At 41.7% G+C, this 25,948-nt stretch overlaps 1 protein-coding gene across 1 annotated transcript; it reads left to right on the top strand.

The window, feature by feature from the left end:
• The first annotated feature begins 370 nt into the window (after nucleotides 1-370).
• Nucleotides 371-20,417, top strand: LOC111961115 (protein CutA homolog). The gene is made up of 6 exons (XM_023983229.2): nucleotides 371-681; nucleotides 1,963-2,111; nucleotides 18,078-18,137; nucleotides 19,762-19,807; nucleotides 19,923-19,972; nucleotides 20,112-20,417. Exons 1-6 carry the CDS (start codon nucleotides 577-579, stop codon nucleotides 20,212-20,214), a joined length of 513 nt encoding a protein of 170 aa, XP_023838997.1. The 5' UTR covers nucleotides 371-576; the 3' UTR covers nucleotides 20,215-20,417.
• Nucleotides 20,418-25,948: the final 5,531 nt, after the last annotated feature.

Genomic DNA, 25,948 nt, shown 5'->3' with positions numbered 1-25,948 from the left:
GACCGATATAGCCATCTGCATCTCGGGCAAAAAGACCACCCCCCACAGTATTGACTCACCCACTAAAATAAAACCGTTTATATTTTTAATCTGCACACAACACAGGCCTACCTCTCTAGCTTCTACCTCGCATCCAGTGAAAAGCACTTATGTTTATTAGGGAGCGAAAGCCGCTTACGGCCAGGGTTTTGGGGGTGGCGCCCTATGTTCAATGCCAGTGTTTGGTTGGACGCTGGTGTATCAGGAAGTGTCAAACATCCAATGACAAGCACGGATTCCTGTGCTGTCATAGACCGTCCTATCCGACCTACCTGTCACTGTGCTTATCTATCCACAACAATTTGGCTTCACCAGCAGAAAAGTTCACCTTTGCAGATTTAGCACATTAAAAATAGACTATTATTCACAAGAAATGGGCAACGGACTATGAAGCGAGAACTTTATTTGTGACGGTATAAGCGCAAAGCTGCTTATAGATCCTCTCTACCCTCTCCAGGTCAGGTTGAGCGCACAAGGCGCCATCTGTTCTCTCCCTCTCAAACCCGGGTCTGACAGTCTGAATAACTCTTGGTCGGAATGACATTTGTTGCTGGCAGTAAAATGGACTTCCTGTCCCCGCGATATCACAAGCAGTCCCTAGCTCAAACGCTCTGTCGTTTGGGATTGTTCGTGATCTGTATGGTAAGTTTATTATTTTTGTTGAATACAATTATAGAAATGTATCCAGATGGCAAATTAATAATGTTTTGGAATGCAGTTTTGTTGCAATAATTCACACGTGAGATCAGTTACCTATAACAATACAATATCTGGGGGGAAACCCTCCCCAAATAGTCACAGATTTATTTTATTAAAGTGAAATGCTTCTCTCGTACTAAACAATTATTGACAGATGTTTTTTTGGGGAGGGGTCACTTTGTTATTTAGTGAAAGGCCAATCACTCATGCCATGCTGCTTGCAGAGAGACAGAGAGAGGCTGCAGCGAGAGAGAGAGGATTATAAATTGGCCGCTGTCTGTTCCAACTAGCCATTCAGCTGTGGGAGCACAATAATAAGAGGATAGAGAACAGAGAGAGTCACCAAGATTAAGCCCGGACACAGCATTCTGATGGGGCAGCAGGGATAATACCTGGCATTGTTCACTGACCAATGAATGACCATCAGGGACCATGTCCTGACTCCTTCCACAACTTGCCCTGAAGTGACCTCAACTCAGAGATGTGATTATAGTAGGTGGGATTTGGCCCAATAGCCTAACAACTGATGCAGGGTCAAAGGTAGGGTATCTGATCCTAGATCTGTCTTTAAGGTAAGGACAATTTGTTCTACCTGGAGTGATATGTGAAAGCATTACACTTTATATGTGGCATAAGTGGCATGCCATCAGTACATTGTTACTTATAAGGCCATTTTAGGAAAACTGCCATTTTATCTATCCTCTCTTCTAGCTCAAAATGAAAACACATACATGCTTAGATCTCAATCTTGTTTTATGCTAACGGTCCCGAACATTAGAACCGAGCATGGAAAAAGGTCCTGTCATTACTCAGCCCCCTGGTCTTGGAATTCCCTAAAACCCCAGGACCTGGTGTCCCTGGAGGAGTTCAAAGGACACATAGATGAATAGGTTTTTGAGACGTAGTTGTTTCTAGTTGTCACCCTATGTCAAGAGTTTTCATTGCCTTATGTAAGGAAGCATGTTGTTATACTTCACACAAACATCCACTGTTTGTTTGCTGTTGCCAGTGTCTTCTGTCTGTGTTGTCCATTTTGTTTGACGTTGTTTTTTTATCCCCTATCCCCACAGGAGGCCTTTTGCCTCTTGTCAGGCCGACATTGCAAAGAAGAATTAGTTCTTAATTGACTTGCCTGGTTAAATAAAGGTTAATTACAAAAAATCTGATCACAAGGTGGGTGGGAAATGAATTGTGTTGCTGTTCCTCCTCCTCCCTCTTCTCCAGGGAATGGTGTTGACCATGTCTATGTATCCCATGCTGAGGTTCCTGGGTGGAAAGCTCCATTCTTCCTTTACAGGGAGCTATCTACCTGGACACCACTCTGTTCTCCTCATCAACTGCCCCAACGAACAGGCAGCCAAGGACATCGGCCGGTAGGCTACAGTCCAACCTACCATTATCACACTGTAACTAAACAATACTACCCCAGCACACACAAACTACACAATGAATCAGTGGTGAAATGCTTCTAAGGCTAATCAATGTGATGGTTGTGTTTACTTAACAACATCATGCACCCAAACAAAATGAGGGGAAAACCCTTGAACGCAACTTCGACTGTGTGAAACAGGATCACTCATACACAATGTCATCTTTTGATGAGGTAGAGTTAGGGTTAGAGCATTTTCTGAGAATGAGCTAGGTTGAAGATAACAGAGGTTAAAACAAGAAGATTCTAATATCCCATAATGCATTGCTGTCACGGCCGTCGAAAGAAGAGGACGAAAGTGCAGCGTGGTAAGCGTACATTTCCTTTTATTTTCGAATGTCGCCAACAAAACAAGAAACAAAATAAACGACCGTGAAGCTTCCGAGGGCTATAGTGCCACTAACAAAGATACCTACCCACAATCACAGGTGGGAAAAATGGCTGCCTAAGTTTGATTCCCAATCAGAGACAACGATAGACAGTTGCCCCTGATTGAGAACCATACCCGGCCAAAACATAGAAACACAAATCATAGAAATAAAGGACATAGAATGCCCACCCAAATCACACCCTGACCAAACCAAAAAGAGACATAAAAAAGGCTCTCTAAGGTCAGGGCGTGACAATTGCATAAATGAGGAAGAATTCTAAACAATGGGACCAGCGATGCTAGTTTGCGCTGGTCTCATGAATCTGTTTATTTTCAAAAGCTTCCTCATGGAATTATTAGCTTGTCCTAACCTGGGTACTTTCAACCTAGATATTGAGTTAGTGGTTAGAGAGGCTGAGCGGCACGGCAGTGTTGAATATCTATTTTAGGACAGAATCATTTAGATGGGAGTAAAATTATGTTTCGTCAATTGTTTTGGAGGATTACGAATAAGGGTTATTAGAAATGTGTTTGTGGTACTGCAGGGTTACTCTCTCTTTATAATACACTATATATACAAAAGTATGTGGACACCCTTTCAAATTAGTGGATTTGGCTCTTTTTTTACTCTTATTTTACCAGGTAAGTTGACTGAGAAAACATTCTCATTTACAGCAACGACCTGGGGAATAGTTACAGGGGAGAGGAGGGGGGATGAACGAGCCAAATGTAAGCTGGGGATGATTAGGTGACCGTGATGGTACGAGGGCCAGATTGGGAATTTAGCCAGAACACCGGGGTTAACACCCCTACTCTTACGAGAAGTGCCATGGGATCATTAGTGAACACAGAGAGTCAGGACACCCGTTTAACGTCCCATCTTAAATACGGCACCCTACACAGGGTGATGTCCCCAATCACTGCCCTGGGGCGTTGTGATATTTTTTTACACCAGAAGAAAGGGTGCCTCCTATTGGCCCTCCATCACTACTTCCAGCAGAATCTGGGACTGACCTGGACCAACCCTGCTTAGCTTCAGAAGCAAGCCAGCAGTGGGATGCAGTGTGGTAAGCCACATCCGTTGCTGACAGGTGTTTAAAATCGAGCACACAGCCATGCAATCTCCATAGCCATAAATTGGCAGTAGAACGGCCTTACTGAAGAGCTCAGTGACTTTCAACGTGGCACCGTCATAGGACGCCACCTTTCCAACAAGTCAGTTCATCAAATTTCCGTAAGTCCTGTTATTGTGAAGTGGAAACGTCTAGGAGCAACAGTGGCTCAGCCGTGAAGGGGTAGGCCACACAAGTTCACAGAACGGGACCGCCAAGTGCTGAACCACGTAGCGCGTAAAAATGGTCTGTCCTCGGTTGCAACACTCACTACTGAGTTCCAAACTGCCTGTAGAAGCAACGTCAGCACAATAACTGTTCGTCGGGAGGTTCTTGAAATGGGTTTCCATGGCCGAGCAGCCGCACACAAGCCTAAGATCACCATGCGCAATGCCAAGCGTCGGCTGGAGTGGTGTAAAGCTTGCCATGATTGGACTCTGGAGCAGTGAAAACGAGTTCTCTAGAGTGATGAATCACACTTCACCATTATGCAGTCAAACAGACAAATCTGGGTTTGGCAGATGCCAGGAGAACGCTACCTGCCCCAATGCATATTGCCAACTGTAAAGTTTGGTGTATGAGGAATAATGGTCTGGGGCTGTTTTTCATGGTTCGGACTAGGCCCTTAGTTCCAGGACAGTTTAACACTACAGCATACAATGACATTCTAGATGTGCTTCTGTGCTTCCAACTTTGTGGTAACAGTTTTGGGAAGGCCCTTTCCGGTTTCAGCATGACGATGCCCCCGTGCACAAAGTGATGTCCATGTTTGTTGAGATCGGTGTGGAAGAACTTGACTGGCCTGCACAGAATCCTGACTTCATCCCCATCGAACACCTTTGGGATGAATTGGAACGCCGACTGCGAGCCAGGCCTAACCGCCCAACATCAGTACTGACCTCACTAATACCATTGTGGCTGATGAGAAGCAAATCCCTGAAGCAATGTTCCAACATCTAACGGAAAGCCTTCCCAGAAGAGTGGAGGCTGTTATAGCAGCAAAGCGGGGACCAACTCCATATTAATGCCCATGATTTTGGAATGAGATGTCTGACGAGCAGATGTCCACATACTTTTGCCCATGCAGTGTATGTTTCAGAACACATCAAGATCGCAGGAGGTTGGTGGCACCTTAATTGGGGAAGACAGGCCCATGGTAATGGCTGGAGCGGAATATACGGAATGGTATCAAATGCATCAAGTGTTTGATGCTGTTCCAATTGCTCCATTCCAGCCATTATTATGTGCCATCCTCCTCTCAGCAGACTCAAGTTACAATTATTCTGCACTGGCCATAACTAGGACCCAGAGATTTTCCTGGTTTGGTTGCTTGGTCAGGAAAAACACCTGGCCCTATTAATATCACATGTGATGTGACCAACCACTAAGCAGAATATATGCTAAGTAATTAGTATTTCCACAATGCTTCAATGCTTCAGCTCTCTACTGTTTGTAGATCTCACTAAATAGAATAAAGAATAAATTAATAAAAATTACTACTTATTTAGTAATTATTACAGTCCAACGAAATGCTTCCTTGCAGGTTCCTCGAAAATGCAACAACAATAATACATTATAAAAGATAAGAATATGAATATAAAGTAAATGGCTCAATAGAATATAATAAACAATTTAGCATAAGTATACAGCTATTATTTCAATTCAACCCAGGATTCAACAAAAAAAGACAATATATATATAGTGGGAATGAAAAGTATGTGAACGCTTTCGACTTACCTGGATTTCTGCATAAATTGGTCATAACATTTTATCTGATCTTCATCTAAGTCACAACAATAGACAAACACAGTCTGCTTAAACTAATAACACGCAAACAATTATAATTGTACATGTCTTTATTGAACACACCATGTAAACATTCACAGTGCAGGTTGGAAAAGTATGTGAACCCTTGGATTTAATAACATGTTGACCCTCCTTTAGCAGCAATAACCTCAACCAAACGTTTTCTGTAGTTGCGGATCAGACCTGCACAACGGTGAGGAGGAATTTTGGATCATTACTCTTTACAAAACTATTTCAGTTCCACAATATTCTTGGGATGCCTGGTGTGAACTGCTCTCTTGAGGTCATGCCACAGCATCTCAATCGGGTTGAGGTCAGGACTGACTGGGCCAATCCAGAAGGCGCATTTTCTTCTGTTTAAGCCATTCTGTTGTTGATTTACTTCTGTCTTTTGGGTTGTTGTCCTGTTGCATCACCTAACTTCTGTTCTTCAGAAATTTGATTTAATTTGATTTAGTCCTTTTCTTTAACCTTGAGTTTTGGTTGAGATATAGATGTAAATCCAACATATCAATTATTAATTTGTAGACAAACTGTAATTAATATAACATTTATAGATATATATTTAAAGCTGCAATACCTAACTTTCTGGGCGACCCAATCAAATTCACACAAAATTGTTTAGATCTGTCATTCTCATTGATAGCAAATCTAACAAAGCGGTAGATCTATTCAATGTGTGCTTTTTCTTTGTGTCCCATTCTTAAGTTAAGTTTTTTTCCATCTTTTACTTTTGATTTTGTACACCAGCTTCAAACAGCTGAAAATGCAATATTTTTGGTTTTGAAAAATATATTTCACAGTGGGATAGATGGTACAATGATTCTCTACACTATGCTTGCTTGTTTTGTCACATAAAATGAACTCTTCGAATTCTAGCAACCAGGAAATGGCGGAGCGATTCCTGCATAGTGCATCTTTAAAACTTTCAGAGTGAGAGTATCAGAACAATTTTTTTCAAGCGGACATTCTCAGCTAAGCTACAACATAATTTCTGACTCATTCTGCCACTCACCAGACACTTATTAAAAAGAGGATATCTCTCTTTAACAATTATACCATTTCAGAGGAAAGAAATAAGGAAATGGTCAAACGTGAGGGCAGTGAGACACTTTCTGCAGAAGTGAAATTAGTTCAAATATATTTTTAACATTACCAGATTGAAACAAACCTTCCATATTTGGCTAGACTGTCGAAAAGTAATTGATACATTTTTAAACAAATAATGATGAGGCTGTGTGAAAAGATCTATCCTATAAGAGGTCTCAAATTGGTCTCAAGTTGTTGAGAACACAGTATGTGGGCTTCAGTAAAAAATTCAGAATAACCTAGGTCACACTTTACATTATGTTGCACTGATATGCCAACAGGAAATGCTCAACTGAATTGCTCTGTAAATAAATCTGTCTCTCGCCGCAGAAGTTTGATTTGATTGAGTCTTATTCTTTAACTTTAAAAAAATGTTATGTTAAAACATACAATTTACTTGCAGTGAAGCCGCTCAACATTACATTCAGTCGTCTAACAGACTCCCATCCAGAGTGACCCACAGAAGCAATCAGGGTCAACGTCCTGCTCAAGGGCACGTCGACAGATCTCCAACAAGGTCAAAAAACGGGGATCCGAACCAGTGACTTATCAGCCACCGGCTCAAGCTCCCAACCGCCAGGCGACCAGCCCTCTAAAATCCCCCCCACAGTTTCCTGAGAGCTGCCCCTCAACCATCCGAGACCACCCCTACAGTCCCACCCCCCGAGATAAAGAAAAGTCATAATAGAATAGAATAAAATCATTCCATTCCCTACCCTCCAAGCACCCATCCCCCGTCCCCCAATGCACCAACAACCATCAAAAGGAACAAAAGAGAAAAAAGAGAAAAACTAACGAAAACAGAAAACAACAATGCAAAAAACAAAAGACATCAACTACAACAAAAATCCTAACAGCAAGGCACCCTGAATACGTTTGAGTGCATGTATGGCACTATTTACATGTATGTGTGTGTGTGTGTGTCCGTGTATGTGCACGTGTGTGCGTTTGAATGTGAGTGTGTGTATATGCATAATTACATGAGTACAAACACCTGCGTGGCATCAGCCTCAGGTAAACAGGCATTAGATGTAACAACAGTGCACCTATTCTTTACATTTTTGGCTGAGATGGAGACAAGCTGGAAATAAAGAGAGACTAAGTCAGTGGCACAGATGGAACTATCCAAGCAGAATGTACATCTCCTTCAAATGTTGATATTTGGTTGCATTGTCAAAAAAACAGAATTCGATATAACTTTTGCAATAGACTAAATTTGAAAAAAAAATATTTACATAAATAGCTTTTCTTTTTCAGGTCATTGAGAAGTCATTAAAAATAGATGCCCCTTAAAGGGACTTGTTTTAGGAAAGTAGGCGTATGTCACACGTTAATACTTCTCCGGAGAGCCATTTGAACGTATACTTCGTTTTTGTGCCGAAATGTCTTCTGGAACATGTGAAGTTTCATATACCTTAATAACAAACTTGTATGTCATCTAGTTGATTAAGCCACGGAAAGAGACAGGAACTTTCCCGCAAGCTGATTGGCTGAGATAATGGATGGGCTGGACATGTCGAGAGATGAGTTCATATTGGTCTGCCATGTAGCATGCTTATGTCTATAACATGATCTGTTCAGTATGTGTTAGGTAATCCTTTCCTGGTTGGTTAGCTATTTGCAGATTCAGGGTAGTAATGTTATGAGTTGGGATTATGGTTTATTGTTTAGCTAGCTAGCTAGCTAGCTACATGTCTAAACAAAAGACTCCACTATGCAAGTAACCATTTCACTACAACTTCTGTATCCTGTGCATGTAAATAAATAAACTTTTATTTTATTTTATATAGTATGTGTTTACGAGAGATGGTAATGTGAAGAACATCACAACAAAGTCAAATTAGTATATAATGTTAGGCCAATGAGACAAGTTCTAAAATTCTCAGGTAGAATGCCCTGCTTTTATTTTGTCACACTCACAACAATAAGCACATTTCTGTAATTGGCTCGCCATTATTAACTTGTAAATAATGATCTAGTTGTAAGTTTATTTTCCTGTAATAATGAAGACAAGTGAGCTAAAGTGAAGATGTTGTCAGCTACAGGATATGATCATTATTTGAATTGGCTAACTAGTTTACTTAACATTAGCTAGCTAGCTAACAAGCTAGAAACTAATGAAAACATTGTTGAGAAAGTGGCTTTTTGTTGCCTGGTTTGCTAGATTGACATATACTACATTTATTTTTAAACGGGTGGGTTTATTGGTGTTAAAATACACTAGTTATGCTATTTTGGACCACCAAGTTGCTGATGTCATGCAGCCTGTAGTTTTTGTGTTTGCACTTTTTTATAACGACAACGACAAGTTTGATTTTGGAAGACAATATAATATTCATGATGTCACTGCAACAACTGTCGATAGACGTAGTATAAATCAGCCTTTAGTCTTGAAACTTTGGTTGTTTAGTAAATGGCCTCACGTGAATCCTTAAAGATATGGGTGGGGTTGGGGATAAGGTTCAAGAGGGTGTGAAAGATGCTGAATGGGTGTAATCAAAGAAGAGTGCTCCAGTAGGTTTACCAAAACATTCAAGGGCCATTTTCTCAAAGGTGAGGTTACAAGTTTATCAACTTTAAAAGCAGAATAACTTTCTCATTGTTCCTTAACTGTAGTGTATGATATACCATTTTCTAGCTCTGAGTCTCTACTTTTATCCAATGTAAAAAACACAGGCGATTCCAGGATGCTGGCCTTCTAGGCAGAGTTTTTCTTTTTCTTCTAGGTGGCTTTTTCTTTGAAACTCTGCCTAGAAGGCCAGCATCCCGGAGTCACCTCTTCACTGTTGATGTTGAGAATGGTGTTTTGCGGGTACTATTTAATGAATCTGCCAGTTGAAGCTTGATTAGGGCTTCATCAGCGCTTGTGAATTCTATCCTTTTCGTTCCCTTCCATACCCACAGCATTGCCAGGAAGCAGAGTTGAGATTTGATTCCTTTTCCCTCCAGTGACTGTTTGATCGGAATGTATTGCTTGCGTTGTTTTTCATAAGCCTAGCAGACAGGTCCTGGACGAATTGAATGGACTGGCCGTGGATTTTGATCTCCTTTCCACCCTGTGCCTTCAGAATGTTGGTCAGATGTCTGAGATATGGCTTTTTCTTTGCAACTCTGCCTAGAAGGCCAGCAGGAGTCGCCTCTTCACTGTTGACGTTGAGACTGCTGTTTTGCGGGTACTATTTAATGAAGCTGCCAGTTGAGGACTTGTGAGGCATCTGTTTCTCAAACTAGACACTCTAATGTACTTGTCCTCTTGCTCAATTGTGCACCGGGCCTCCCACTCCTCTTTCCATTCTGCTTAGAGCCAGGTTGCGCTGTTCTGTGAAGGGAGTAGTACACAGCGTTGTACGAGATCTTCAGTTTCTTGGCAATTTCTCACACAGAATAGCCTTAATTTCTCAGAACAAGAATAGACTGACGAGTTTCAGAAGAAAGACTTTGTTTCTGGCCATTTTGAGCCTGTAATCGAACCCACAAATGCTGATGCTCCAGATACTCAACTAGTCTAAAGGCCCGTTTTATTGCTTCTTTAATCAGAACAACAGTTTTCAGCTGTGCTAACATAATTACAAAATGGTTTCCTAATGACCAATTTGACCTTTACAATTATAAACTTGGATTAGCTAACACAACGTGCCATTGGAACACAGGAATGATGATTGCTGATAATGGGCCTCTGTACGCCTATGTAGATATTCCATAAAAAATCTCCCGTTTCCAGCTACAACAGTCATTTACAACATTTAACAATGCATTTCTGATCAATTGGATGTTATTTTAATGGACCAAAAATTGTATTTTCTTTAAAAAACAAGGACATTTCTAAGTGACCCCAAACTTTTGAACGGTAGTTCACATGTACAGTTGAAGTCGGAAGTTTACATACACTTAGGTTGGAGTCATTAAAACTCGTTTTTCAACCACTCCACAAAATTCTTGTTAACAAACTATAGTTTTGGCAAGCCGGTTAGGACATATACTTTGTGCATGATACAAGTAATTTTTCCAACAATTGTTTACAAACAGATTATTTCACTTATAATTCACTGTATCACAATTCCAGTGGGTCAGAAGTTTACATACACTAAATTGACTGTGCCTTTAAACAGCTTGGAAAATGCCCAAAAATTATGTCATGGCTTTAGAAGCTTCTGATAGGTTAATTGACATAATTTCAGTCAATTGGAGGTGTACCTGTGGATGTATTTCAAGGCCTGCCTTCAAACTCAGTGCCTCTTTGCTTGACATCAATGGAAAATCAAAATAAATCAGCCAAGACCTCAGAAAAAAAATTGCAGTCCTCCACAAGTCTGGTTCATCCTTGGGAACAATTTCCAAACGGCAGAAGGTACCACATTCATCTGTACGAACAATAGTACGCAAGTATAAACACCATGGGACCACGCAGCCATCATACCGCTCAGGAAGGAGACACATTCTGTCTCCTAGAGATTAACGTACTTTGGTGCAAAAAGTGCAAATCAATCCCAGAACAACAGCAAAGGACCTTGTGAAGATGCTGGAGGAAACATGTACAAAAGTATCTATATCCACAGTAAAACAAGTCCTATGTCGACATATCCTGAAAGGCCGCTCAGCAAGGAAGAAGCCACTGGTCCAAAACCGCCATAAAAAAGCCAGACTACAGTTTGTAACTGCACATGGGGATAAAGATAGTACTTTTTGGAGAAATGTCCTCTGGTCTGATGAAACAAAAATTGAATTGTTTGGCCATAATGACTATCGTTATGTTTGGAGGGAAAATGGGGAGAAATGGATGTGGGAGGACATCCTGAATGGTAAAGGTTTCTGGACGTGGGAGGAGATCCTGGCTGGGAAAGATCGCCTCCCATGGGAGCAGACGGAGGCAGCAAGGAGGGAGCAACTATACAAGGGGTCACGGCTAGCACGGAAGCCCGAGAGGCAGCTCCCGAAAAACATTTTTTGGGGGGCACACGGGGAGATTGGCGGAGTCAGAATTTAGACCTGAGCCAACTCCCTGTGCTTACCGTGGGGAGCGTGTGACCGGTTGGGCACCATGTTATGCGGTGATGTACGCATTCATAGCCCGGTGCGCTCTGTTCCAGCTCCCCGCAGTTGCCGTGCTAGAGTGGGCATTCAGCCAGGACGGATTGTGCCGGCTCAGCGCTCCTGGCCTCCAGTGCGTCTCTTCGGTCCAGGATATCCTGCGCCAGCTCTACGCACGGTATCCCCAGTTCGCCAGGACAGCCCAGTGCGGCCTGTTCCAGCTCCCCGCACTTGCCGTGCTCCAGGGGGGATTCAGCCAGGACGCGTTGTGCCAGCTCTGCACTCCAGACCTCCGGTGCGCCTCCACGGCCCAGCATATCCTGCACCGGCTCTACGCACTATGCCTCCAGTGCGCCTTCATAGCCCAGTGCATCCCGTGCCAGCTCTCCACACTCACCGAGCTGGAGTGGGTATCCAGCCAGGACGTGTTATGGCAGCTCCCCGCACCAGGCTTCCAGTACGTCTCCTCAGTCCGGTGAGACCTGTTCCGGCTCCACGTACAAAGCCTCCAGTGATGATCCATGGCACGAAGCCTCTAGTGATAATCCATGGCCCAGAGCCTGTAGTGGTAATCCATGGCACGGAGCCTCCAGAAATGATCCATGGCCCGGAGCCTGTAGCGATGATCCATGGCAAGGAGCCTGCAGCGACAGTCCCCTGTCCGGAGTCTGCAGCGACGGTCCCCAGTCCGGAGCCTCCAGTGATGGTCCCCAGTCCGGAGCCTTCAGCGACGGTCCCCAGTCCGGAGCCTCCAGTGACGAGCTGCAGTCCAGATCCTCCAGCGGGGGTTCCCATTCCAGGTTCTCCGGCGACGATCTGCAGTCCCGAGCCTCCAGCGGCGATCTGCAGTCCAGAGCCTCCGGCGATGATCTACGGCCCGGAAGGTCCCGGTGACGATCCCTGCACCGGAGGCGCCACCGAAGTGGGGGGAGCCTAAAGCGGGGCAGGGTCTGCGTCCCGCACCGGAGCCCCCACCGGAGCCCCCACCGAGAGTAGATGCCCACCCGGACCCTCCCCTATAGGTTCAGGTTTGCGCCCGGAGCGGCACCTTTGGGGGGGGGGGGTCCGTCACGCTCTGACCTTAGAGATCCTTATTTATTCACTATGATTGGTTAGGTCAGGGATTGCCTCGGGTGGGAGATTCTATGTTTTCTATTTCTTTGTTGTTTTTGCCATGTGTGGTTCCCAATCAGAGGCAGCTGTCTATCATTGTCTCTGATTGGGGATCGTATATAAGTTGTGATTTTCAGTTTGGGTTTTGTGGGGAGTTATTTTCTGTTTAGCTGTTTTGTTGCCTGACGGAACTGTTCGCTTTCGTTTTTGTAATCGTTATTTTTGTTTGAGTGATTCTTGACAATAAAGATCATGAACATTTTCAACGCTGCGCTTTGGTCTCATTCCGACGACAGCCGTTACACCCAAGTTAAACCTCTCTTGGGTACGTGAGACGTTAGCGTCCCACCTCTTCAACAGCCAGTGAAACTGCTGGGCGCCAAATTCAAATACAGAAATACTCATTATAAAAATTCAGAAAACAAAACATATTTTACATAGGTTTAAAGGTTAACTTCTTGTGAATCCAACCACGAAAAGCAAAAAATGCTTTACGGCGAAAGCATACCTTACGATTATTTGAGAACATAGCCCAGCAGACAAATCATTACAAACAGTAACCAGCCAAGTAGAAAAGTTACACAAGTCAGAAATAGAGATACAATTAATCCCTTACCTTTGATGATCTTCATATGGTTGCGCTCAGCAGACATTCATTTACTCAATAAATGTTCCTTTTGTTCGATAAAGTCTCTTTATATCCAAAAACCTCCGTTTTGTTCGCGCATTTTCTTCAGTAATCCACAGGCTCAAACGCAGTCAAAACAGGCAGACAAAAAATCCAAATTGTATCCGTAAAGTTCATAGAAACATGTCAAACGATGTTTATATTCAATCCTCAGGTTGTTTTTAGCCTAAATAATCGATAAAACTTCAACCGGACAATAACGTTGTCAATATGAAAGGTAAACAAGAAAGGCACTCTCTCGGTCGTGCGCATGAAAAAGCTCTGTGACACTTTAGGGTCCACTCATTCAGACTGCTCTTACTTCCTCATTTTTCAGAATACAAGCCTGAAACAATTTCTAAAGACTGTTGACATATAGTGGAAGGCATAGGAACTGCAATTTGAGTCCTAAGTCAATGGATACTGTAATGGCATTGAATAGAAAACTACAAAAGCAAAAACAACTACTTCCCGAATTTTTCTCAGGTTTTCGCCTGCCAAATCAGTTCTGTTATACTCACAGACACTATTTTAACAGTTTTGGAAACTTTAGAGTGTTTTCTATCCAAAATCTACCAGTTATATGCATATCATATCTTCTGGGCCCGAGAAGCAGGCAGTTTAATTTGGGCATGCTTTTCATCCAAAATTCCGAATGCTGCCCCCTACCCTAGAGAAGTTAAACAATTTAAATGCAATGCTACCAAATACTAATTGAGTGTATGTAAACTACTGACCCACTGGGAATGTGATGAAAGAAATAAAAGCTGAAATAAATCATTCTCTCTACTATTATTCTGACATTTCACATTCTTAAAATAAAGTGGTGATCCTAACTGACCTAAACCAGGGAATTTTTACTTGGATTAAATGTTAGGAATTGTGAAAAACTGAGTTTAAATGTACTTGGCGAAGGTGTATGTAAACCTCCTACTTCAACTGTATGTATCTCCTTAAGGAAGAAGGAACGTATTTGTACTTGTATTACGTATTGGTAAAATTAACTGTACATATTACCTCAAACTCTTACTTTTTGACTCTGAATTGTTAGGAAAAAGCTCATAAGTAAGCATTTCATGGTAAGATCTATAACTGTTGTATTCGGCATGGGACAAATACATTTAATTCAATTTTTATTTCCTGAATTGACTGCCTGGAATTGAGCCCAACCCTGGTCTGTCGTGCATGTAGATGAGCTGTTCTCTTTTTAACATGACGCTAACTGGAGAGAACACTGAGTAGGTTTCAAACGAGCTGCTCCGAAATGTAAATGTTCTTCCCCCCATCTATCCTCTCAGGTTAAAGCAGTAGTATTAGGAAATGTTTTCAAAATGAGGATATTGAGCAGCAACACAGGTCGTCTAGACTCTAGCGAACGACCATATACTAAAATATCCACAAAAGTCGATAGCCAGCCAGCCATATATACAGTATATTGATTTAGAAGATTAGTAATATTATAAAAAACAAAAATATAAACATAACATGTAAAGTGTTGGTCCCATGTTTCATCCGCTGAAATAAAAGATCCCCAAAATGTCCATACCCACGAAAAGCTTTATTCTCTCAAATTGTGTGCTCAAAGTTTACATCCTTGTTAGTGAACATTTCTCCTTTGCCAAGATAATCCATCCACCTGTCAGATGTGGCATATCAAGAAGCTGATTAAACAGCATGATCATTACACAAGTGCACCTTGTGCTGGGGACTATAACACTGGGGCCCCACAAGGGTGCGTTCTGAGCCCTCTCCTGTACTCCCTGTTCACCCACGACTGCGTGGCCATGCACGCCTCCAACTCAATCATCAAGTTTGCGGATGACACCACAGTGGTAGGCTTGATTACCAACAACGACGAGACGGCCTACAGGGAGGAGGTGAGGGCCCTCGGAGTGTGGTGTCAGGAAAATACCTCACACTCAACGTCACAAAAACAAGGAGATGATTGTGGACTTCAGGAAACAGCAGAGGAGCACCCCCCTATCCACATCGACGGGTCAGTAGTGGAGAAGGTGGAAAGTTTTAAGTTCCTCGGTGTCACATCACGGACAAACTGAATTGGTCCACCCACACAGACAGCGTCGTGAAGAAGGCGCAGCAGCGCCTCTTCAACCTCAGGAGGCTGAAGAAATTCGGCTTGTCACCAAAAGCACTCACAAACTTCTACAGATGCACAATCGAGAGCATCCTGTCGGGCTGTATCACCGCCTGGTACGGCAACTGCTCCGCCCACAACCGTAAGGCTCTCCAGAGGGTAGTGAGGTCTGCAGAACGCATCACCGGGGCAAACTACCTGCCCTCCAGGACACCTACACCACCCGATGTCACAGGAAGGCCATAAAGATCATCAAGGACAACAACCACCCAAGCCACTGCCTGTCCCCCGCTATCATCCAGAAGGCAGGTCAGTACAGTATGCATCAAAGCACAGAGGGACCGAGAGACTGAAAAACAGCTTCTATCTCAAGGCCATCAGACTGTTAAACAGCCACCACTAACATTTAGCGGCCGCTGCCAACATACTGACTCAACTCCAGCCACTTTAAAAATGGAATTGATGGAAATTATGTAAAAATGTAACACTAGCCACTTTAAACAATGCCACTTAATATAATGTTTACATACCCTACATTACCCATCTCATATGTATATACTGTACTCTATATCATCTACTGCATCTTGCCATCTTATGTAATACATGTACCACTAGCCACTTTAAACTATGCCACTTTATGTTTACATACCCTACAGTACTCATCTCATATGTATATACCGTACTCTATACCATCTACTGCATCTTGCCTATGCCGTTCTGTACCACCACTCATTCATATATCTTTATGTACATATTCTTTATCCCTTTACACTTGTGTGTGTATAAGGTAGTAGTTGTGGAATTGTTAGGTTAGATTACTTGTTGGTTATTACTGCATTGTCGGAACTAGAAGCACAAGCATTTCGCTACACTCGCATTAACATCTGCTAACCATGTGTATGTGACTAATAAAATTTGATTTGATTTGATTTTATAAAATCCACTCTAAAATGTGCAGTTTTGTCACACAACACAATGTCACAGGTGTCTTAAGTTTTGATGGAGGGTGCAATTGGAATGCTGAATGCAGGAATGTCCACCAGAGCTGTTGCCAGATAATTTAATGTTCATTTCTTTACCATAAGCCGCCTCCAACGTCATTTTAGAGATTTGGCAGTACATCCAACCGGCCTCACAACCTCAGATCACATGTAACCACGCCAGCCCAGGATCTCCACATCCGGCTTCTTCACCTGCGGGATCGTCTGAGACCAGCCACCCGGACAGCTGATGAAACTATGGGTTTGCACAACCAAATCATTTCTGCACAAACTGTCAGAAAACGTCTCAAGGAAGGTCATCTGCGTGCTTGTCGTCCTCACCAGGGTCTTGACCTGAATGCAGTTTGACTTCATAACCGACTTCAGTGGGCAAATGCTCACTTTTGATGGCCACTGGCACTCTGGAGAAGTGTGCTCTTCTCAAATGAAACTCGGTGTCAACTGTACCCGGAAGATTGCATATGGCGTCGTGTGTGCGAACGGGTTTGCTGATGTCAGCGTTGTGACCAGTGTCCCATGGTGAGGGTGGGGTTATGGTATGGGCAGGCATAAGCTACAGACAATGAACACAATTGCATTTTATCCATGTAAATTTGAATGCACAGAGATACCGTGGCGAGATCCTGAGGCCCACGCTCATGCCATTCATCCGCCGGCATCACCTCCTGTTTCAGCATGATAATGCATGGCCCGATGTCACAAGGATCCGTACACAAATCCTGGAAGCTGAAAATGCCCACGTTTTTTTCATGGTCTGCATACTCATCAGACATGTCACCCATTGAGCATGTTTGGGATGCTCTGGATCGACATGTACGGCACCGTGTTCCAGTTCCTGCCAATATCCAGCAACTTTGCACAGCCATTGAAGAGGAGTGGGACAACATTCCACAGGGCACAATCGACAGCCTGATCAACTCTATGCGAAGGAGATGTGTCGTGCTGCTTCATGCAACAACAAAAAATTGTGGTCACACCGGATACTGAAAGGTTTTCTCATCCACACCCCTACTTTTTTTTAAGGTATCTTTGACCAAGATATGCATATCTGTATTCCCAGTCATGTGAAATGTATAGATTAGAGCCTAATGAATTTATTTCACTTGACTGATTTCCTTATATGAACTGTAAGTCAGTAAAATCTTTGAAATTGTTGGATGTTGTTCAGTGCATATTATGAAGTTATTATTTAAAAGCATTGGAGATAAATCACAATTATAAAAACAAATCGAGCTAGCTAACTAGCAGATTTACATCAATCATCAATATGAATGATCAATTGATAGCCCACCATCTTTTCCTGATGTCAATCATGTCTTTAGGAGGCACTGTAACTAGCTTGCTTACAATTTGTGATGAGTGAGTGTGCTGTTGCAGAATTATAAAGGCCTATTCTCAAAAATGTTAAAATTTTTGCTACAGAAGCAGTTGGTATGCTGTGAATTTTGAGATATTCATTTGTACAGTTTCAGCACGTGTCCCTTGTAAACTCTGTGCACAGCCCTGGGCCATATACTAAATAGGCCAAATATTCTTTAAAATAACAACACATCTGCAAAATAACTGAATGATATCATAATTGTTGCGGTCTCTCTCCTCTCCTCCCTTCCTTCCTCTTCTCTCGCACAGAGCCATTATGGAGAGGAGGATGGCAGCATGCATCAATATTCTGCCCAGGACCTCCACCATGTAAGTACTGCCAGTGCCAGTCTGGCTCACACACATTTTTCAATTTTAGCAGATTCTCTTATCCAGAGCGACTTACAGTAGTGAGTACATACATTTTCCGTACTGGTTGCCCCAAGGGAAGCTAATCCTGGCATTGCAAGCACCATTCTCTACCAACTGAGCCACACAGGACACACACACACACACACACACACACACACACACACACACACACACACACACACACACACACACACACACACACACACACACACACACACAACCTTAACCCTAAACCTAACCACTAACTCGTTCCTCAGGACCCCAAAGGGGAAACGCTGCACTAAATCTTACCTTTACCCTAACCCAAACTGTAACACTAACTGTAACCCTAAACCTAACCCTTACCTTTACCCTAACCCAAACTGTAACCCTAAACCTAAGTTTAGGATTACAGTTTGGGTTAGGGTAAAGGTAAGGGTTAGGTTTAGGGTTACAGTTTGGGTTAGGGTAAAGGTAAGGGGCTTTAGGTTTAGGGTTACAGTTTGGGTTAGGGTAAGGGTTAGGTTTAGGGTTACAGTTAGTGTTACAGTTTGGGTTAGGGTAAAGGTAAGGGGTTATTAATGTTGGAGAAAAACTATTCTATCATTGAAGAGCATTATTTAGCCTATCACACTACACATAAGTATACTGTTTACTACATCTGCGTATGTGGGTTGTTCCACCAAATAGGTGCCTTTTGAACAGTGTAAATTGTTTTTAGTTTTTATTTCACCTAATTTTAACATTCTGTCATAAAAAGCACATGTTCAACTTCATAAAAAACCTATTTTCCCATCTCAAAGGTTAAATAAAAAAGACTATAGTAAGTGCCTATTAAGTGCCAAATAAAGTAACATGGTTTACCATAACAGGATTGACGACATCGCCTTAAATCATTCATAAATCCAATTGTGACAGGAGGATTGGAAGCTTGTTGTGTGTAACAGGGAGTGGTAATTAAATGCAAACTTCACAAAAATGGACATTAAATTGTTCAAACATTTCTAGCCTGTCTATCTAGGTGTAATAGGGTTAATGTGTTATGCTTGACCTGCTAATTTTCCCACCACAAAACACCAGAAAATGGTCAAAAAGAGTGTAACCAGCTCACCTGCTTTACACTATGATTTGACTATTAGATGTTCAATGTTTATTTTGGTAAAAAAACAACAACAAAAAAAAGTTTCGCATAACAGTTCACGTAGCAGGGTTGACCTTAAAATGAGGGACATGTTTTTCTTTTTTCTTTTTAACCTTAATATGAACCACATGAAATTAATAATAATCTTCAGCAATGACTTTGTCAAAGCAACTAAATAACTACAATGATGGTGTAAACTTGGATAAATGTTGGGGTTAAGTGAGTTAAAATCCTCCTAGAAGTCACAGAGGATGTACAAAGGGACATGTCAAAATACTGAATTTTATTGAATGTTCCATGTGGTCTATATTAAAGGGCACATCATTTAATATAACATACTTTTAATATTCAATATTTGCGCTCAATTTCTACTTAAAATATCAAAGGTGCTCGTTTCATTGAACAACCCATGTACAGTTTACTACTGTGAATGTCCCAAAGGTTTTTATTTTTGTCCCATAGGTATTACTGGAAAGGGGAGATTCAAGATGCGACGGAAATTCTGATGGTAAAGTTATTTGGTAGAGCTATGCTTTCATGTCTCTGGCTGGTTGTTCAGTATTACACTGTGAGTTGAAACCAAGAGTTTCCAGAGTAATAGCTAAGATTTTTCTGCATTGTAGTTGGTGAAGACGAGGACCTCGAAGACCCAAAGGCTCATAGACTATGTCAAGTAAGTTACATTTGTTTTTTTATAGAAATTATCCCAAGCAGTTGGGTCTCGGGCAACAGTACTTCAGGTCTCAGGAAGGCAGTAGCAATGCTAACTTAGGCACCTGCTACATAATGTATGTGTTGTTGCTCCTCCCCAGGTCTGTGCATCCCTATGAGACTCCAGAGGTGCTTAGTTTCCCTGTGGAGGACGGGAGCCTGCCCTATTTGAAGTGGGTGGATGAGGCTGTTCCTGACGACTGACCAATCAGGGAGAATATCCTCAATGACTTATTGGACGTGAATATCCAATCTATTGGTTATCTGGAGAGTAAGGCAACAGAGATTGGCTGGGAACCAGATGCTGAGACCTGTTTGATATTTGTGTTCTAAGGATAACTTTTTTGTAATATATGATGGCACAAAAATACGTTCCTTCTTCCTTAAGGTGATACATACAGTTTAAGTCGGAAGTTTACATACACCTTAACCAAATACATTTAAACTCAGTTTTTCACAATTCCTGACATTTAATCCTTAATCCAAGTAAAAAATTCCCTGTTTTACGTCAGTTAGGATCACCACTTTATTTTAAGAATGTGAAATGTCAGAATAATAGTATAGAGAATGATTCATTTCATGTTTTATTTCTTTCATCACATTCCCAGTGGGTCAGTAGTTTACATAAACTCAATTAGTATTTGGTAGCATCGCCTTTAAATTGTTTAACTTGGATCAAGCATTTCGAGTAGCCTTCCACAAGCTTTCCACAGTAAGTTCTGTGAATTTTGGCCCATTCCTCCTGTCAGAGCTGGCGTAACTGAGTCAGGTTTGTATACCTCCTTGCTCGCACACACTTTTTCAGTTCTGCCCACAAATTTTCTATGGGATTAAGGTCAGGGTTTTGTGATGGCCTCTCCAATACCTTGACTTTGTTGTCCTTAAGCCATTTTGCCAAAACTTTGTAAGTGTGCTTTGGGTCGTTGTCCATTTGGAAGATCCATTTGCGACCAAGCTTTAACTTCCTGACTGATGTCTTGAGATTTTGCTTCAATATTTCCACATAATTTCCCCCCCTCATGATGCCATCTATTTTGTGAAGTGCACCAGTCCCTCCTGCAGCAAAGCACCCCCACAACATGATGCTGCCACCCCCGGGCTTCACGGTTTGATGGTGTTCTTCGGCTTGCAAGCCGCCCCCTTTTTCTCCCAAACATAACAATGGTCATTATGGCCAAACAGTTATTTTTTTGTTTCATCAGACCAGAGGACATTTCTCCAAAAAGTACGATCTTTGTCCCCATGTGCAGTTGCAAACCGTAGTCTGGCTTTTTTATGGCGGTTTTGGGGCAGTGGCTTCTTCCTTTCTGAGGGGCCTTTCAGGTAATGTGATATAGGACTCGTTTTACTGTGGATATAGATACTTTTGTACCTGTTTCCTCCAGAATCTTCACAAGGTCCTTTGCTGTTGTTCTGGGATTGATTTGCACTTTTCGCACCAAAGTACATTCATCTCTAGGAGACAGAGCGCGTCTCTTTCCTGAGCGGTATGACGGCTGCATGGTCCCATGGTGTTTATACTTGCGTACTATTGTTTGTACAGATGAACGTGGTACCTTCAGCCATTTGGAAATTGCTCCCAAGGATGAACCAGACTTGTGAAGGTCTGCAATTTTTTTTCTGAGGTCTTGGCTGATTTCTTTTGATTTTCCCATGATGTCAAGCAAAGAGGCACTGAGTTTGAAGGTAGGCCTTGAAATACATCCACAGGTACAGCTACAATTGACTCAAATTATGTCAATTAGCCTATCAGAAGCTTCTAAAGCAATGACATCATTTCCCAAGCTGTTTAAGGCAGTCAACTTAGTTTATGTAAACTTCTGACCCACTGGAATTGTGATACAGTGAATTATAAGGGAAATAATCTGTCTGTAAACAATTTTTGGAAAAATTGCTTGTGTCATGCACAAAGTAGATGTCCTAACCGACTTGCCAAAACTATTGTTTGTTAACAAGAAATTTGTGGAGTGGTTGAAAAACGAGTTTTAATGACTCCAACCTAAGTGTATGTAAACTTCCGACTTCAACTGTATACGTTGTACATACCACGTACAAGTCTGAATTTGATGGTGGGGTGGGAGCTTTTACAGTTCATATTTTTTTAAAGAGAATGTTTATTGAAAGACAAATATTTAATCTATTTCCACATTCATATACCCTATCCATATTTTCTGGGGTTTTTTGCCTTACGCGAAGAGGAGATTAGGAACATGCACTACCACTCAAATTCAATGTATACTGTAGCTTGTTGTGTTTATGCATCTTTAGCCAGTGATCCGTGGCTCTTAGATCCAGAGAAGAAGCTGTGTCCACATTAAACCCGTTCCCCTGGGTACACAGAGCACAGAGAATAAAGGTCCAGCTGTTTAGGTCCCAGACGGACCCGGGCCTGGTGAAAGCAGGGACTGTTGGGTAACACACATTAAAGCAGTCAGGTCACTGTTTACATTGGATACTGTACTGAGCTCTGGTTTATAGAAACACACAGTGAACAGTGTACACTGACTGACTGAACATTTTTCTCAAACAGGCCCAGTTTGAGGGGATTGACTTATCATGGTACAATTGTCAGAGGAAGTTTTGTTTGCTTCCTCTGAGACTTACCTACCAATGCTGGTTAAACCAATCTATAATTTGATGCAGCCTTACTCGCTTACCTCGCTGAAGTTAGAATGGGGGTTAGTCCCCAATTCTGGCATAAAGGCCTCACAAAGGAAATGCCGACATGGCTAAGCAAGGTTTTGTGCCTGTGGATTTACCAATAATCCACTTTACCCCAAAGGTCAGCAGATGGATGTGGAAGGGGTCAGTATGTCCTAACTGATTTATGTCCGTGAATGAGTGGCTGACTGGGTTTTGTAGGTTAGAGGGGGACACTACAGACACTATTTTGAAATTGTCAAGTGCATGCTGCAGTAATATTGCAATGCCATTAGAGGGCACTGCTACTGTAGGGTACTCATCACACATATCCAATAACTTTGACCTTCTAACACTTGACACATTATTCTAGTTTAAGTGGTATATTGCCGAAGAGATTTTTACATTTGTTGTCATTTAGCAGACGCTCTTATCCAGAGCAACTTACAATAGTAGAATACATTTCTGTATTTTTTTCATACTGGTCGCTCCTGGAAATTGAGCTCAACCCTGAGCTGTGTTCGAATAACTGTACTAACATATTGTATACTGCATACTTAATGAGTATATACTACATACTATATACTATTAGTTCATTTTAGTGTACTGTAAACGGAACAGTATCCTTTCAGTTGAGCGTCTAGCTCTTTGCCGGACTACCGGAAGTTGATGCTGTTGCTATGCAACCTCTTGCTAGCTAGTTAGCATAAAAAATGACTAGTTAGACATTTTATGACTTCGGGTGTGTTGCCAGAGTGCGCTCATAAATTCAGAGCATTGTCAGATTGTCCGTTTGTAAAGAGCCTTACGCTCTCGGAGCGCACACTGACGCTCGGGCCGAGGAGTAGGGTTGATTTGAGCATTCTGCACTTACAACGTCAGTCAAGCACAAAAGCTAACGTTGCTAGCTTGCTTGCTACCTCCAGACACAAATGAGAGTGATCACTCTGACCATTTTACTCGCCATAGCAGAGCAGGTTAGGCAGTTTATGTTATCTAGAGCGTTGGTGACTAACTGTGTTGCTGGCAACAATTTAAATACGCTTTTTTTGCTGACGTTATCTGACACCGGCCATATTCAAACGGTGTTGAGCGCTCATAAATTCATTATTCTTTGCTCTGGTACACTCAGACATGAGTGCAGTGATGCCAATTTAGCAATTTTGTTGCTAGATTTAGCAACTTTTTTTTCAAACAGCACCTAGCTACAAATGTAGCTACTTTTAAAAATGTATTTTGAACTTTTAGCAACTTTTGAAAAGTGACTCAAATGCTAAAATGCACGCATTTCCCTCTAAATGACACAAAAACTATTTTCTCTGTCACACACGCAGTCACAACACACGTGCCTGGCTGCAAAATTGCATTGTGAGTGACGTCAGCAGCAGGCGCTCAGCTCGTGCACAGGCAGCAGCCGGCCAGCAGCGATTTCAGCAAATTGCAAATCATTGTTGGCTGACAGCAGCAGCAGTAGTACGGGTTCGACGACGACGAGCCAAACCCAATGAATATAGTTGGTCACGAACGTTTGATTTTGAACAGAACTTACAACATCTCTCAATCAAATTTGTACAGCCAGACGAACAGAAGAGTGGGAGTCTGTACCTGAACAAATGTCAAATCATATTTTTCGTTGAGATGGCCAGTCAATTTGAGTAACGTTATTTAGCAACTTTTAGCAACAAATCAACCTGCCTCTAGCTACTTACCCTGAAAATTAGTTGGCAACACTGCATGAGTGCTCTGAAATCAAAATCGGAGTAGGTAACCAGAGCGAATTTATGAAAGCTTCCAAACGTCCATTGAGCACATTGACTATATCATTTAGCGAAGCTAAGAATGACGGGAATAATCAATAAACGTTGGGTAGTTAGTTAGATAGCTCATACTTAATATACTGGTAAGTTTGATGTTGTCTTGTTTTGCACGCTTTGTACAAAATAATATAATGCAGTACTACAGGATATTTCTTATCGTAGCTCTTTATTAGCTAGCTATAACTGGCATGTTCACGTATCGCCAACCAGGATCAAACTGACCATGACCTAACCATTTGGGTGGTCTTAACCAATCTTAGCACATTATGATATGGCGGTAAAATGCATCCAATTATAATTCAGTATGTTTATACATATGAATATTACAGATGTATAAGTAGCCAACTAACGTAAAGTAATTAGCTAACATACCGGTACATACTGCTGTAATGATATGCATAGCTAACAAATTGTCAGCCAACATAACGTGTACGGTAACTTATTTGAAAAGTAATTACTTTATTACATTGCTCAACATGTTGTTAACATTTGTCATAATTAGTTAAAGCAATGCATTTGTATCAGCTATCGTTGGACTTCGGTTACATATTTTTCGCTGTTCAAATCTGAAAATGATGTGAAGCCAAGCTCAATTCCTGAAGAATTGCATTATGGGCCCTAAAGTACGGAAATATTGTCCTCGTGAATACTTCATATTTTGGCAAATTTAGTACGACTTCTGGGGAATTTTTTGGCATACTAACTATATCAATACTATGACCAATAAGCATACTATATACTAAATTTACGTCACAAATGGTATGGTTAGTGTGGATAGTATGAGTATTCGAACACAGCTCTGGTGTTGCACGCGCCATGCTCTACCAACTGAGCCACATAGGTCCACAATAGAGAGCAATAGTAATGGCTTCTTTTGGTCGGCACTAATGGAGGCTAACTCGTTGGCCAAAGCCTATGGGGAAATTAATGTTGTTGTTTTTTTGAGGTTTTGGATAAATGCCGAAAATAAGATGTATAATAAACACAGGCTTAGGAGATCTTATTATACATTTTGTTCTATCTTCATCAACTAATGTCACCTACTGGGAATTTTTAAGCATTTATTTAAATCAAAACAAGCACATAAATCACACTAAAGCTTCAAAATTCATAAAGGTCATGTTAACTGACATATTATCTCATAGAACAAAACATACAAGATTTCCCAAGCCGGTTTTAACCTCAGACCTTATTTTCGGAGTTTATTCCAAAATCCTATTCTTTCTCCATTTACAAACTAGATGTATAAAATGCTAACTAATTTCTGTTTTTTAGGGCTACAAGCTGGCAAGTGCTATATGAACGTCAAGTCACCATACTAAGCCTGTGAGCAAAGTTTTTGTAAAGAAGAAAGGTTGGGTTTGAAAAATGTTTTAAGTTTTGTTGTAGATTAATAAAACAATTGTCAGGTGATACAATTGGCATGACTATGCTTTTATTCTAATAACTGAATACATAGGCTAATAGAATATAGCTTTTTC

Source organism: Salvelinus sp. IW2-2015, linkage group LG4q.1:29, assembly GCF_002910315.2.
Source record: "Salvelinus sp. IW2-2015 linkage group LG4q.1:29, ASM291031v2, whole genome shotgun sequence".
Classification (NCBI taxonomy): Eukaryota; Metazoa; Chordata; class Actinopteri; order Salmoniformes; family Salmonidae; genus Salvelinus; species Salvelinus sp. IW2-2015.
Note: the sequence above shows the minus strand (reverse complement) of the source record. Positions and strands in the feature narration are given on the sequence as shown.

Coding starts and splice junctions, on each gene's coding strand:
- LOC111961115 (XM_023983229.2), top strand. CDS start 577: ATGACATTTGTTGCTGGCAGTAAAATGGACTTCCTGTCCCCGCGATAT. Junction 682..1,962: donor GATTGTTCGTGATCTGTATG/GTAAGTTTATTA, acceptor CCTCTTCTCCAG/GGAATGGTGTTGACCATGTC. Junction 19,973..20,111: donor AGGCTCATAGACTATGTCAA/GTAAGTTACATT, acceptor GCTCCTCCCCAG/GTCTGTGCATCCCTATGAGA.